The sequence below is a fragment of the Doryrhamphus excisus genome, linkage group LG2 (assembly GCF_037039965.1).
Source record: "Doryrhamphus excisus strain RoL-2023G ecotype Guam linkage group LG2, RoL_Dexc_Guam_v1.1, whole genome shotgun sequence".
NCBI classification, from domain to species: domain Eukaryota; kingdom Metazoa; phylum Chordata; class Actinopteri; order Syngnathiformes; family Syngnathidae; genus Doryrhamphus; species Doryrhamphus excisus.
In genome coordinates this window covers 11251340-11267827 of record NC_136358.1, presented here as the reverse complement: position 1 = coordinate 11267827, position 16488 = coordinate 11251340, and the positions used below count along the sequence as shown (strand labels likewise).

Below are 16488 nucleotides of genomic sequence, written 5' to 3'. Positions count from 1 at the left end.
AGCAGCATCGGTGGTGGTGGTGAAGGTGGTGGTGGTGTTTTGCACGGAACAGATTTTGATAAATTTGATTTGATAAAAAGTTAGCTGCAGTTCGACTGATTATCATCATGATGATCTCATCACGTGTTTCTTCTCATGCCACGTTAAAGCTTCTTAACTTGCTACTCACTGAAATAAGTGTGGACCAGCTCTAGGCTCTAGGTCCTTGAATGCTGTGGGGAGTACTTAGGGAATATGGGGTACCAGACGACCTCACTCGGGCTGTATGACCGGTCAGAGTTTGGTATTGCCAACAAGTTGGTCCCGTTTGTCACCGATTTTGTTCATGACTTTTATGGGCTGAAGTTCTAGGATTAGCCAGGGTGTTGAGGGGCTTCTGTTTGGTGGCTCTGCTTTTTGCAGATGATGTGGTCCTGCTGACTTCATCAAGCTGTGATCTTGGGTCGCGGCCAGGATGAGAATCAGCACCTCCAAGTCTGAGTCCATGGTCTCCAGGTCGGAGACAAGATCCTGCCCCAAGTGGAGGCGTGGATTGCATGGATTGCCTCGGGTGATCGCTGTTGAAAGGCATAGTGGGATTTTTCATGGAAGTTGGACAATACTGATCGGTGGCATATCGATTGGAGTATTTCTAGTTATAACATTATTAGAGCCCTGTGAACATGGAGTAACACCCCAATAGTCACATTTACACTCCTATTATTCTTTGTTTACGTCACATTGTGCAGGCTACTGCAACTGGAGGGACGTACTGTAAAAAATGGTCGTCGCTAACTAGTTAGTCTCCATTTTATTTTTATATAAACAAAGTGTTTCAAACTTACCACTTCCACACTTCCACAGAGGAGAACTTGGTTCTGCTTTGTCTCCATGCAACGTTAAAGGTAATCATCTAACGTCATGTCTCATAAGGTTACTGATGCCTAGCAACCACAACACTACGTACTGTATAACTTATTTTTCAATATGTTTTATAGGCCAGCTGACCGTGAAACAGCAAACCTGGTAGAGCTACGCAGGACCTCCATCAAGTCTGTGTTCATTGCCTCCCAAGGAATCATCTTACTCTTCTGTCAAACAACGTGTAAAAGGAACAAAGCGAGGCCTTTAAAGACCTTCGGTCTTTCAAAACCAGTACGTCAAGCTTGTATGTTTCTTGGCCGGCCCAGGTTAAACCGCCGTCCACAAAGCATAACATGCTACCACTCTCCTTGTTCGATGGTTTCGTTTGAACGAGTCCAATGTGGTCGCCGCTCAGTGTTTGCTGTGCTTTTGGGGGCAAGTGGTACTGGAGCAGCTGCACACAACCCAGAGAAACCATAATGGTCTGTGCACACTCTGAATGTTTTCCAAAGTGTACACTTTTCCCCCTGAAATATGAGGCTTGGGTTGGACTGGCCTTGCAGGACTCAGTGACCCGAGGGCGCCATCTGAAGACGGAGGAGTGGAACAACATGAAGTGAGAGCCTTTTTGTGACCTTGATACCGCAACCTCACATTCAACCTTAAAGGATGAAAGACACTTTGACCTTATAGATATCTTTTTTTCCAAATGTTTATACTTTCTGCTTGTAATATTATGACTTTATTCCCATATTTTTCAAAAACTATGTTCTCACTTCACAATAAGATACACAAAAATACAGTAGTTATTTTATTTAATGACTAAGGCACATACATTTAGAGTTGTTACTGAGTAACGAATGTGTAGTGGTTAGGTGGGCTTGTTCCTCATTTAATCCTGGAATTTTGTGTACTTAAAGTGTAACCAACTTTATTTTTCTAATGTTGATATAAGATATTTATTTACTTTGATTTCTCATAATATTACAACTTGAAAAAAACTTTTTAATATAATATTTCATCTCTACGCTACTAAAATTACACTTTCACTCAGAATATTAAAGTGTAACTTTCTTCTTGTTGGAATACATCCTTTTCCTCTGGTTTATTCTCATACAATCATAGAAGAGCTCATTTGGACATTTTATTTTATTTTTGTGATACATTTTTTAAACTATTTTAACTTTCCTACTATGACTTTATTCCCAATATTTTTTACTTTATTGAAACAACCACATTTTTAATTATTTCTTGTTTGTTCCTGATAATATTATGACTTTTTTGAAATGTATTTTTTCTTTAATGTTATTTTTCCTCATATTCTTATGTTATCCTCATAAAACTACAACTTTTTCTTGTTAGATTTCATTATTTGTCTCTTAATATTTTAAACTTTATTCTTCTAAAATGTTCTTCCTTTTTGAATAATTTTTTTCTTTTTCTTGTTAAATTCTATTCTTCTAGTTGTGCCACGTGCCATGAATGGCCCCCGGTCGACCCTTTGGATACCCCTGATCCAGCCTATGTGGAGCGAAGATGATGCATGACATGTAGCTGCTACAGCGGACAACCAAAGGTTCGTGTTTGGATGATAGAACACACCTAGACCAGCAGTCAGTCTGTCCATCTCTGCAGCAAATGCACACAAGCTGTTGCATGTCCTCTCAGTGAACTCGTCTGAAGAGGATTTGTTAACTATTAAGCCTCAAAAGGAGTTCAAATCAATTCATGAACTTGGTGCTGACCTCGCAGGACTAGAGGAACCCGATGACCTCTGCTACGCTACGTGCTCAAAGAAGGCAAGCGGACTAATGTTGGGTTGGGACGTCCATGAAAACACTTAAGTCAAGATGATACAGCCAGCAGCATGAAAGAATCTCACTGGATGCCCTTGTTCTTGCAGAGGCAACCTGCTGCTATTTGGCACTGGGCAGAATCGGATCCCGGACACGGTTTCTCTGGGGTTTGTGGATTTGACGTTTGTGGATGTGGTGTCTGATGCGAGGAGGGAGTGAATGTCTCTGCACTCTCTTCTTACTTCCCACACTATTGTTTTCTTCTTCCCCAACCCAAGGCTTCCCACGAAGGCCAGAGCAGGATTTAATTTACTGTACAGTTGGATTTATTGGAAGTGAGAGTGCAAGGCAGCCACTCCGAAGACTTGACACTGTTGATAGTGAAGATGATGAGTGTTGCGGAGCATCGATAAGCGTGCCTCCATTGTGCCGTGTTGCCAGTGGCGATCAGAACCTCGGCCCTCTGTCAAAACCTCAGCAGCCCCAAATCTGTCATCTCTTGGAAGATTTGAAAGAAAGAGGAGCGTCTTCCAGCTCTGAGAGCAGCCACGCGGATGGCGCTGGTCGACTGTCAGGTCCCGGTGACCTGCCCGGGTGTGCTCAGCCTCATAGCTGGCTCCAGCTTTGACCATCCGAGGGAACTTGATACCGAAATCATTCACAATAGGCTCATGTTAAAGACATGACGTCTCCAGAATAAATCTTTCATCTTCACAATACACTGACAGAGACGAGGAAGTGAAGCAACTGGAGAGCAAATTGTTTTATTTGTGTAATTCCTGTCCAGTCTTTTGTCTTGCTGCCCTCAGGAGGAGCTGAGCTTCTCCAAGGCACCCTGCAGCGACTTCAGGTCCTCTTGCATCCTGCATAGTACGCTTTGAATCTTGCTGGGCTGATCCAGAACGTTGACGCTGCAGGTGATGGGCTCGTAGAGCACTGCAAAGGGCCTCTTGATAGCTGCAGAGTACTTTCTGTCAAAGAGAACAAAGATGCAACAGCTCGGATGATGTGTTGCCTTAGAGGACAATACCTCAGTTTCATTTTGGCCTCCTCAAAGCTTTCCGAGACAAAATAAACTGGCTGGTAGGTTTGATCCTGATACGGCTGCACGGCGGTTTCCTCTGGGTTGAACGGTTTATAGTCCGGCTCATTGGACAGGGCATACTGGAAGACAGACAGCAGGATGACAAGCTAAGCGGAATGCCATGAAATCCTCCATACGTGACCACGGGGATCACTCACCAGAAGCTCTCCGTAAGATGAGAGGAGGCCGGCGCCGTAAGCTTTCATGGTTCCGTTCTGTCTGCAGAGTCCAAACTCCACAGTGAACCAGTATAGCTGTACTGACATGCAGACATTGTCTTTAGCTCCTAGATGCCGCTAAAGCCATAGAGTTCTCTACGAAAGTAAACCTCTTGTTTGGATAGGGAAGACCTACCGTGGATAATTTCTCAATGTCTTCTTGAGAGGCTCCGAGCGAGGCCAGTCCGATCTCCTGGAGGTGATCAGATGGTTAGTAATGTTGTTCAAGTCAGTGTTGTATGAGGACTGTTTTAGTTCGAGCTTTGCTTCAGGACTTTTTCTTTGGGGTGCGGGGGAGTCCTGCTTAAATATGTAATTTTATGTTTCACTGGATCATAACTAAGATTTCTCGTTCAGGAAGAAAATGCCTGGGACGATAATAACTTCATGAATTAATCACACAATAAATGAAAATGAGTTTGATCGTTTCGCCAGCCTTTAACATTTTGCCATGGGCACAAGAGTGAGCCCTTTTGTCAGTCATACAGTCTGGAGGCGGGGCCATTAGCATACACGCACAGTGCACAAGATTAGCGTAGTAGAAATGAAATGAGTAGATTGCAATATATTGTCATATATGTTTGGTGGTTTGGGGGCACTCGAACGGTTTGAAAATGGCTTCCTGAGTGGAAAATCGACAAGCCAACATAACGTGAATATTTCCATGGACTAGTGGTGTGTCGGTCATGAACAAACGGGTCAAAAGAACTACTTCTTTATTGTGAACGGAATGAATGAGGTCACCGACAGTGTCGGTCAATCTCTCGTTCTCTGTCTTTCAGTCAGCTAACCGCACCTACCCACAGAGCAAGGCACAACTGACGATATGATAAGACAGGCAAGCACACAGATAGTCCCACCCAGTAGCGTCATTAGGCCTATTTTAGGGGGCTTTGTAAAAAAAACAAAAAAACAAAATCAATAAAAAAGATCAAATTTGCCCCCCTAAAATGAAGCCCCCTAAAATAGGCCTAATGACGCCACTGGGCTGGACTATCTGCGTGCTTGCCTGTCTTGTCCTATCGTCACTCACGCCTTGCTCTGTGGGTGGGTGGTGTTAGCTGACTGAAAGATTGACCGACACTGTCAGTGACCTCGTTCATTACGTGTCTTGTGTATTACATTGTTTTTACGGTCTGTAGCATTGCTACATGCGCCATTTTTTTTGTAGCTTGCCAAAAAACAAATCTAGTGTGGACAGGGTGTAGTTGTAACATTTCTTGTCATTTATCATCAAACAAAGCCTGATGTGTAGCACATGCGACTACCTGGGAAAACTGGGCAAACTCCTGGTCGGCCAGCATCGGAATGTGTCCCAGCAGCTCATGACAGCAGTCTCTGTGGAAGGAGGTGGAAAATCTGTGAAAGGAGCAAACGTTTGAATTCTGTGGAGCGGACGACATGATGGGACTCACGGTTCGGGTGAGTGCATGGGCGCTGACGAGTGGCGGATGTATTGCGTGCACTGAAACACTCGGAAGGCCAAACTGGCCAGGAAGTCTCTGGCGGACAGCAAGCCGGCTACAGGGCGCAGCTGGAAGCCTGTTTTCTCTGAGAAGGACAACGTGGTCATGCTTGTTCCGACGGACAAATCAAACAACCAACAACTCTGCATCTTTTGGGATGAATCCCACTTGATCATCACCCTGATCATCATTTGTAGGGACAGCATCAAGGTTACAGGCTGGTTAAAAACCTGAACAACATCCAGTTCTCATTTTTTGATAAACTCTCGGCAGCTGGCCATCCTTACACAGTGCTTGATGGTGTTGGCTGAGGAATGTTCAAAATGAGTTAACTCGAGTCCAACGTCTGTACACATACTGTACAATCCTGATCAAGAATTTACATGTTGCGCTGTTGGCTCTTAAGGAAATAGGCTGTTCATCAGCTGATCAACAGTGGAAGAGCACAGCCTTTAAAAGACAAAATCTTGTCAGAAATGTGTAATGAAAGCCATTTAGTGTCATTTAGCATGATCTACTGATGGCAAAGGCAAAAAAAGCTTTCTCTCTCTGAACGGCGATGATTCCCATTGACTGTCCATCAAGACTCGGGACCATCCTCGACCCAAATGAAGGTTTTTACTGATGCCGAGTGCGATCCAATAGCTATCAGACAACATCAACACGGCGCAGAGGATAGTTGGTTGCCCCCTTCCCTCACTGGACGACCTTCACAGCGCTCGCTGTGCTAAAAAAAAGCTCTGAGCATTGTTAAAGATTCTTGGAGCGTGTATGTGATGCCATTTTGAGTCTCTATCAACACCGTATCCAAATTGTATATGTGCTTCTCTAAGGGTGGATAGCAGGAAGCAGTGTCACCTTTGAGGAAGGCGGAGACATCTCTGAGCTGAGGGATGTGCTCCTCTCCGTAGCCGCACTCTCGCTCCAGCTGCTGTAACCCGTCCAGGAACTGCCAGCAGGCCAGACTGGGGTAAACGCTGCGCAACTTCTTGTACACCTCCCTCCTTTTGAAAACCCCAACAGCAACAACATATTTGAAGAAATGCTTTTCATGACTCGTCAGCATCTATCTTCTCACCATGTGGCTGTTTCTTCCACAGTGTACTCCACCTCGGGCAGCGGGTCACCTCTGCAATCAAAAGGACGAACAAATGTCATACTGACATAATTATGCTAGGTGTCACATGACCTTAATATTATGTATAATTCGGGAGGTCCCATGTTGGCTTTTTGCCGAAAACTGATATGCTGATATTGTCCAACTCTCAATTTCCCATACCGATATGTGTAACATGACATATGTAATGTGGTGGAATGAACTCGTATGTGTTGCATACGCCATTTTATAAGCTCGGGAAAAAAATATGCTACATACACTACCGCTCAAAAGTTTGGGATCACTTGCAAATTTCTTTGTCTTCCAAAGAAAAAAACACATTTTCATGCATTTCACAAACACATTTTTTCCATTTCACAAACATTTTTATCCATTTCATAAACAATTGAAATGAATCAGATGATTTTCAAAGAAGGATCTACATTTTTGCATAGAGGCCTACTATCAACAACTGTCAGTCCTCTGCATCAATCTCCTGGTATGGCTGCTAATCCAAGTTCATCATTTTATAAGGCTAATAGATTATTAGAAAACCCATCTAAAAATCTAAACTAAGATCTCTTACCATGCTGTTAACTACTCCCTCCAGAGAGAGGCACAAACTGGGTCTAACAAGGACAGAAAAACGATGCACAACTGTGCAAGATGACAAAGATGCCTCACAGGGGGTCAGCTGACAGCTGCACTCAATAGTACCCGTCAAACACCAGCGTCAGCGTCAACAGTGAAGCAGCGATTTCAGGATTCTGGACTTCATGGCAGGACTGCCAAAAAAAGCCATATCTCAGACTGGACAAAAAAATTTCCAAGTTATCCTAAACTTTTGAGCGTGTATATCGACTGATATTGCATTTTTATGCTGATATCAGGCCGATAATTATGGAGCTGTGAATGCTGGCTAAATATAGCAACAAATTCACTAAGTTGGCAACACTGATCCCCTCCTGCGCTTCTCTCACAGGCGTCCTTTATTATCTAACAACCTGTTTGTTGTGTACCGTGTATTCAGTACTGTACATTGCACTTTTTTTATTGATTTGGCTGGTACTGCGACAGCCACGAGAGGGCGCTGTAGGCTTGTGTGCCAGTTATCACTTCTATACCACTGAAAATTTTGAAAAATTAATACACACGGGGAATGGGGGGGGGGGGGGTAATGTTAAAAACTAAATTTAGAAAGGATCCATGACAATATTCCACTTATTAACTCTTTATCTTTCAAGATGCTCTTTGACCACATAAACATTTCTGTTCTTTAGAAATCAGCAGTAGAACATAAGTAAGGTAAGTTTCAGGAAAATATCAGTTCCAGACAAAAAAAAAGAGAGAGAAAACCAGCTTTATCTGAAATGATACATTTTTATTTTATTTTCTTCATTTATTTATTTATTATTACTTTTTTTTTTTTAAATCTCATTATTTATTCTTAATGTAGTTGATATATGAATGATGCACTGACTGTTGGGCACTTTTTCAATTTCGTTGTACTTGTTAGACAGACTTAAAAACAGTTTTTACCCAACCGCAGTAACTACCCTCAATGCCTTAAGGAATAATCCTCGTGCAATAGCATTTTAATGAATTTTACGCTTGACTGTTTTATTTTATTTTATTTTCATATATATTATATAATAATAATAATATATATTTTATTGTATTTTATTTATTTTCTGAGAAGATACATTTAAAGCATAACTTTCACTTTGACACAAATATTTTTTGCTTTTGTGACAGCTGAAATGGCTAAGCAACTATACCAATGTAAACGACACAAAAATGTATGAACATGAAATTAAATGTTAAAATGTCCCTACAATGTGTAACCATTTGCACACTACACTCGACCACGCTCTCTCACTTCCTCCTCCCTGTCATCTGGGATTTTTCCGTTCACGTGATCTCTGCTGAGCGCTTCTCAAAACTGTTCTAAGGTGAAATCTATGAGTGGAGAGTTGCGTTATCACCTCTTTTTGCCTCCCGTACAAAAAAAGGTAAAAGACGTAGAAATACGTTGTTGGGATCGGGTGTTGGGGTTTATAAAAACCTATCTATACGTCTGTCATATTGAATGAGTTAACACTGAATCCTAAATGGAGGAAATTGGCTTATCCTGGTAGTGTCTTAACCGCTGTAAACGAGGGACAACGTGTTGTTTTGTTTGGACTCACTGTTTGTATCTGAAGGCCAGCTCGGAAATGAAAGCACGTCTCTTCCTGTATTCTGGGTCAGCGTAGCCCTGTGACAAAAGTCAAGTTGACATCTTCTTTTCTTTTTTAACGGAAACGCATTCGCTCACCGGATGGTCCTTGTCCATGTCTGGATCAAATTTGGTTATCAACAAGTTGCATCTGTCCAGCTCTTTTATCTGTCGAGGAAACCAGGGGACTGTGGACCAGACAAAAAGAGCCTGTTAGGCTTCTGGAATAAACATAATCATTACAACAAAAACATGCAAATTGGTGCCCGGTAACCAACCCTCGAACCCTACCTTTTTCCTCTGGAAGGGACCTGATGTTGTCAACCACTCTCTTCAGCGAGTTGATGAAGACATCCAAGTCGGAGCTGTGGACTTCACACTTGACGAAGAACTCCAAGTCTGACGTGATGTTCTTTGACTTCTTCCCCGGTCGACTTTCCACATGCAGAAGTTTGGCTTCAAATGTCTGCAAAAGTGCACAACACACACACTTGAAAATCATAATAAATCGGTCTTGACGTTTCCAGGGATGCTCTTCTAATGAAACTGGTTTTCACCATGGGCCACATCGTAGTTGTGGTTGCCGCTTGTATATATGAAAGCATGTACAGTAAAGTCTCGTTATATCGATATTCTCGGGAGTCGGAAAAAATACCGATATAACCGGACTATCCATATATCCGATCTTGCGCCGAACTGCATTAAAAGTGGGCAATAATGCACTCGACATTGTTCTATAGTATAGAACAATGTTGAGCAGCTTAAATCAATCTTTGCTTAAGGATTTCAATACCAAAAAAGAACACGGCGAACGGCTGCTTCCAGTCAACTTTATTTTTCACACTTCCACCACCAGAGCACAGCACACACACCAATTCCCTCACTTCCTGGTTCACAGGTCATGCTCTACCCGCCCCACATAGCTGGCCAAACACATGCCTGCAACAGAAGAACCAACTGCGTTCATGGTTTCTCTCGTGTGTATAGAATCTATAGAATCTATACACACGAGAGAAACCACAAACGATAAAAAGATATCTGAATACAACACAATTAAATACATGTATTTGTACGCTTGTGTCTTCGTTGGAATAGGTGTGTACGTATGCTATGTCAGTTGGTTCTTCTGTTGCAGGCATGTGTTTGGCCAGCCATGTGGGGCGGGTTGAGCATGACCTGTGAACCAGGAAGTGCGGGAATCGGTGGTGGAAGTGTGAAAAATAAAGTTGACTGGAAGCAGCCGTTCGCCGTGTTCTTTTTTGGTATTGAAATCCTTAAGCAAAGATTGATTTAAGCTGCTTTTGTATCGATATAAGCAGACCAAATTGGCTGGCGGAAGATGAAAAGGGCATCGTAGTAACCGGATTATCATAATAACCGGGTATGTACTAACGGAACTAATTATATCATAAAAGACTAGAAATTTGCCGGGAAATGAAAATAGTATCGTAATAAGTAGTAATTCGTTATAACCGATATCGATATAACGAGACTTTACTGTATATGTATGTATAATCACTTTTGACGATTAACTTGCGTTTGTATTTACTATTGCATAATTCCTAAGAAAGAAAGTCCACTTGCATGCTGCACAAAGTTTGGGAGCATACACTTTTTGCATGAAAGATTGTCTTTTGGATATTTGAAAGTGTTTATTATTTTCTATATAACATCAATATTAGGGCTGTGAAATTTAACGTGCAAATGCGTGTTCCCTTTAACACCACAGATATTTTTTGATGCACGATTAACCTGCCCACGTTTGACCCTCAGCCCAAACGCAGCCAAGCCGATGCCAAGCCACAAGCAGGAACAAACACAGAGCAGGAATGCTCAAAGAAAAGGGCGCCCGGAATGGCGAGCCTAGCCTCAAAGCCCCAACCGCAACCGATGGCTTTCCGGATACCGGAGCATCCAAGTCCCAAACACCACCCGCTGGACCCAGCTGGAGAAACCGCCGGAGCACTGGAGGTATTTTTGAAATTGTCATATTCTTTGGCTTGTTCCTACTGCCAGCTAAAATGGGGGTTACGAGCTGCAACAAATTACCCAATCTCATCTTACAGGTGTGTTAAAAACATTAAGATGAAAACTTGAAGGTACACTTACTATGGATATAAATGTCTATGGTGATTCTGGTGAGAAATTATGAGTGAACTACCGACAAAATGTGATGAATCGCAATTAAATGTTTTTATGGTTTGGCAGCTCTAATAAATATATTTAAAACATAAAAAAACAACAAGGGTAATTCATGAAAAACTGAATAAACCACTCATGGCACTAACTACTTGGCGGGCGAGTGCGCAGGCCTCACAGCTAGGAGACCCAAGTTCAATTCCACCCTCGGCCATCTCTGTGTGGAGTTTGCATGTTCTCCCCGTGCATGCGTGGGTTTTCTCAGAGTACTCTGTTTTTCTCCCCCATTCCAAAAACATGCTAGATTAATTGGCCACTCCAAATTGTTCATGGGAATGAATGTGGGTAGGAATGGTTGTTTGTCTATATGTGCCCTGTGATTGGCTGGCCACCAGTCCAAGGTGTACCCCACCTCCCGAAGACAGCTGGGATAGGCTCCAGCACCCCCGTGACCTCATGAGGATAAGCGGTAGAAAATAAATGAATGAATATTTGCGAAAGGCTCCAGCACACCCTGCGACCGTAGTGGGCATAAGCAGCATGGAAAATGGACAGAAGCAATATTTGCTAAACAAGACAGACTAAATGAGAGATTCCCCTAAAATTGACACCAACACAAACCAGAGGAAGTGGGCTGGCATATGGGATAGGCCGGGATAGGCTCCAGCACCCCCGCAACCCTTGTGAGGATAAGTGATAGAAAATGAATGAATGAATGAATGTTTACAGGTGTAATAAAAACTTTAAAATGAGCTTGCAAAGATGTCTATCTGTTAGAGTTAACAATGGACAAAAATGTGATTGATTGCAATAAAATGTTTTCATTGATTGACTAATTTAACTAACTTGATTAATCTAATAAGTATATAAAACAATTTAAAATATATATATTTTAAATATGTACACTTAATTTTCAGGTGTACACTGACTCAATCTGGGCCCTGGGGCCGTGATTTTGACACCTGTGTTTTAATGTGTGCACAACCATCATTCCCAGCGCTCTCAACACGTGCAGACCAGATGGGTTACAATCTGGCATAGAATGTTAAAAGAGTCCAATATGCAATGTGCAAATATTTATTCTTATCATAGTCAGGGTAAATATAAAAGTATATATTCAACACAAATGTACTCCATCATTAAGCTATTTTCATGTCTAAATGAACAATTATGAGCATATGAATGAATGAACTTATCAGACCTCGAAATACAGCTCTTGTGTTGGGCGCGTCCCACCCGCGTTACCTCAAATATTTTTCCTGTTTTGAAGAATCCAGAATTCTTCTCGTTACTGAGGGCAAACAGCAAGTTGAGGGTCACTCTGCCCTCCTTTTCCTCAAACACGTTTCCATCCACAAGCCGGGAGGGCCCCGGGAGGCCCGCCGAAACGCTGCTGCGCTCCCGCCGGGCGTCCTCAATCAGACTCTGCCTCCTGCCGCCGAAGGGCCCCGCCTGGCCCGCACTGCTGTCCGTCTTCATCAGTGTGTGTGCGTGTGTGCGTTTGCACCATCAGCTGGTGGCGTGCACCTTTAAATAGCGTTTCATCAGAGTGCTCTATGGAGATGAGGATGCCCTTTTTGGGGCACCTTCTGCGTCACCGTGCCGTGACCAAACACTCACAAAACATAGAAATAAATGTTACCTAACTTCGCCATGTGGGGGCATTCAAGCAAAAGAGGTTACATAAATGTTACCACATGTGATATAACATTACATTACAAAAATAAACAAACTCACTACTTATGCACTGTTACTATGCACTGCCTTATTCATAATTTACTTATTATTATACATATAATGCAATGTCTTTTTTGTGCTCGCAATAATAAATGATAAAAAATAGGCTATTATCAGTTGTAATAAATGATATTATTATTAAGACCAAATACAGAAAAATACAAATGGCACCGCATTATTTATAATTTGCTTATCATGTATCAGATTAATCGCATGTTTAAAATTGTCAGTCGCAACTACGATGTCTGAAATAAGCCAATTTTTATGGTTTTTAATGAAAGAAAGATAGATCAATGACAGATATATATTTGTGTGTGTGTATATATATATATATATATATATATATATATATATATATACGTATATATATATATGCACACATATATCAGAATCGCCTTTATTGTCATTGTATTGCATACAATGAAACTCCACAGTGCATTTTTTATATATATATATTTGGATATATATGTATATTTGTCTATATATATATTTGTGTACATTTATATTTGTGTGTATATATATATATATATATATATATTTTTTTTTTTTTGTGTATGTGTATATATATGTTTGTTTTGACACTCAATGAGCCTTGATGTTTGTCACCAACAGGAAGTGCACTGTGATTCCAGGCCACTGCTTTCCCTTGGTCGACTCGACCGAGCAAACATCCTGTGGTGATGTAATGTGTGACCTCCATAGAGTTTCTTTCCGCCCACAGTGAACCACCGAATCGCTTCGCCCACTCGCAGCAGGCCCAGTGACACATTAAACCCGAATGGACCACTAACCCACTGCCCGACCACCGCGCCAACCCTTTATGTCAGCCCTGTGATTGGCTGGCTCGCCCGAAGAATGGTTGTTTGTCTATATCTGCCCCGTGATTGGCTGGCCACCAGTCCAGGGTGTACCCCACCTCTCACCCCAAGACAGCTGGGATAGGCTCCAGCACCCCCTGCAACCCTCGTGAGGATAAGCGGTCCACATCCCAACCAATTTCAGCTTGACCTCCGCTTCCCAAATGTGAAAGTGTACACAATGAAGAGTCGTCTGTAGTTGTAGGCCATGTCGGCCAACTCCTTCCTGCATACTGGGGTGCGTGGGGGGCTCTGAAGCCCTTGATGCACAAAAGGAGAAAGCTGCGTTAGATCTCACAACGTCCAACGAATCCCCGCGGCCTTTGACAGCATTACGCACTCCGTCTCCAATGAGAGCATGCACATACATATTCAAATGAAGGCTTTGTAGAGCTTTACAATGAATACATCTCTCTTTAATAGCGGTGGCAAAAGGGAGCAATTATCTATAATTATAGAGGCAATGACATCAATTTGTGTGTTTCCATGAGAATAGGCGGCGAGAGTGCGGCCTGTCATCTCTATGAGGCCTTCTCTTTCATAGTGGCTGTGGGCGGATACACACACAGACACACACACACACAAGACAGATGAGTCAGAACTTATCGGGTGATCCACATCCGAAGAGGTCCAAGTCCTGGATGTTACTCTGGTCCAAAGCCTGAGGAAGCACAGGTCATGGCTCTTGAAATATTCAGATACTATATTGGATTTACAGCAGCGGTACACATCCACTCACGTCTGATCACCATCATCATTCACGAGAGTCGTGAAAACAGGAAACTATAATATATGATATAAAGATATATAAAGAGTAGAATATAAATTGCTGTTTTACAGGCACATCAGGTGGTTCTCTCAAAGATACAGTGGTGTGAAAAAGTGTTTGACCCCTTCCTGATTTGCATGTTTGTTTCAGATTATTAAACTAATTTAAACATTAGTAAATGACAACACAACTGAACACTAAATGCAGTTTTTAAATAAAAAATAAAAACATAATAAAGCCATTTCTAAAGCTTTGGGACTCCAGCCAACCACAGTGAGAGCCATTATCCACAAATGGCCAAAACATGGATCAGTGGTGAACCTTCCCAGGAGTGGCCGACCAACCAAAATGACCCCAAGCGCAACCATGACTCATAGTGATGAATGACATGTTTCAGTGTCTCCCATCCATCACAGACTAATGCGCATGCTGTTCGTCCACTGAACACACCGCACCCGTGTCTTTCTGATTGCTGCTGGCAGCTACTGCACATGGCTGCTGATTAGCATGCGTAGGCTGCGATGACCAATGATGCTCCATATGGATGCGAGTGTATGAAGTAGTGGGAATGTTGTATTTCTCTTGTTTAATCTTTAGATGACGCCATATTTCCTGTTTGTGTCCTTTGTCAATAAAATAGTACAATAAATTCAAAGTAAAATACTACACTGCATTTTGAAAAATATTCGAGGTAGATTTCAAGCCTGGATGTTACTCAGGAAGGACATTTTTGAGCACCATTGCTTCTTATAAGTAAGTCAGCATAAAATGCCAAAATGCCATTTGACAAAAAACGTAAGGGGTTAGTGTGTCGTTTTTTTTGTTTTTTCAACTTGCTTCTAATGCATTTTACTGGTAAACAAAAAAAACAGGGAAAAACCTCACACACACTCAACAGGGGCCCAAGAAGCATCCAAAAATGGCATAAAATGGCAGCTTTTGAGGGTGGTGATATTTGACAAAAAATGTAAGGGGTTAGTATGTCATGTTTTTTTTGTTTTTTAAACTTGCTTCTAATGCACTTTTCTGGTAAAAAAAAAAAAACTGGGGAAACTTCACACACTAAACAGGGGCCCGAGAAGCATCCAAAAATGGCTTAAATGGCTCCAGCATCGGATGGGTGTCAAGAGGGGGCCGCTGCCTGCGAGGTCCTGCTCCTCATCCCAGCGCAAGCGGCTGGTCAAGGATGCGGTGTGCTGGCACTCTTCCCGTTCTCCCAACCAGGCGAAGGATCACACCCCTGGTCCTGGTGTGGGTGTCAGGGCGGCTGAGCTGGCATGCCCCCGTGGAGATTGAGCGGATGCTCCCACAACGATCGTCATCTGGGACTCCATCGTGAGGTATGTCTGCAAAAGGAGGCTTTCTCCCTATCATTCCCCGGCGCTACCGTCATGGACATCACGGGCAAAATCCCGGACATCCTCAGCGCGCATCCCCACGCGAAAAGAATTATTATCCACGCAGAAGCTAATGACATCGTCAAGCAGCAGTCGGAACTTTTAAAGCGGGACTTTACCCACCTTTTTAAAACCTTGTCACAGTTCCAGGTGAGTGTTTTTCTCCTACCTGTGGCAGAGGGATGGGCAGTTTCAGCAGGCTGCTTAGCCTCAAAACTTGGCTCGCCTCTGCCTGTAACACTCACCATGTCGGTTTTATAGACAATTTTGATGTTTTTTGGGAAAGACGGCATCTGTTTGGGGCAGATGGGCGTCACCTGAACCGATCAGGTGTCCGAATGCTATCCGCCAACCTGACATACGGTGTACAGCACGCCAATCCCCCCAAACCTCTAATAACTGATCCATCCATCACTGACTGATGTCCGGCAGGTCCATGCTCCTATGCATCATGTTCCACCACTACCCATCTGACACACCATACCAGACATGGACCAATTCACACCAACATTTCACCCATATCACTTCGTCAACACACCAGACACCACCATGTTCCCTCTATGAACTACAATAACCTAAGACCTCTGCCGAAACACCAGCATTCAACCTCTTTACACAATAAGCCACCTGTTACCATCAACATGGCTCTTTTTAATGTTTGCTCCCTTTTGAATAAATCTTTCTTTATTAATGACCTAGTTTTAGACAATAAAATTGATTGTTTATTTTTAACTGAAACATGGCTGAGTACAGATGCACCAGTTGTTCTCACTGAGGCCTCCCCACCAAATTTTAACTTTACATCTCTGTGAGAAGTGGCAGGAAGGGTGGTGGTACTGCAGCAATAATCAATAACTCACTTAGACCA

At 42.6% G+C, this 16488-nt stretch overlaps 1 protein-coding gene across 1 annotated transcript; it reads right to left on the bottom strand.

Moving 5' to 3' along the window:
• Positions 1 to 3280: 3280 nt before the first annotated feature.
• Positions 3281 to 12344, bottom strand: th2 (tyrosine hydroxylase 2). Its single transcript, XM_058065814.2, has 12 exons — positions 12106 to 12344; positions 9013 to 9187; positions 8821 to 8909; positions 8693 to 8760; positions 6486 to 6536; positions 6266 to 6411; positions 5357 to 5492; positions 5210 to 5279; positions 4078 to 4134; positions 3882 to 3977; positions 3670 to 3803; positions 3281 to 3610 (listed from the first exon to the last, which is right to left on the bottom strand). Exons 1-12 carry the CDS (start codon positions 12337 to 12339, stop codon positions 3445 to 3447), a joined length of 1422 nt encoding a protein of 473 aa, XP_057921797.2. The 5' UTR covers positions 12340 to 12344; the 3' UTR covers positions 3281 to 3444.
• Positions 12345 to 16488: the final 4144 nt, after the last annotated feature.

Coding starts and splice junctions, on each gene's coding strand:
- th2 (XM_058065814.2), bottom strand. CDS start 12,339: ATGAAGACGGACAGCAGTGCGGGCCAGGCGGGGCCCTTCGGCGGCAGG. Junction 6,537..8,692: donor CTGGCCTTCAGATACAAACA/GTGAGTCCAAAC, acceptor TTTTGATTGCAG/AGGTGACCCGCTGCCCGAGG. Junction 5,280..5,356: donor CCCATGCACTCACCCGAACC/GTGAGTCCCATC, acceptor CTCCTTCCACAG/AGACTGCTGTCATGAGCTGC.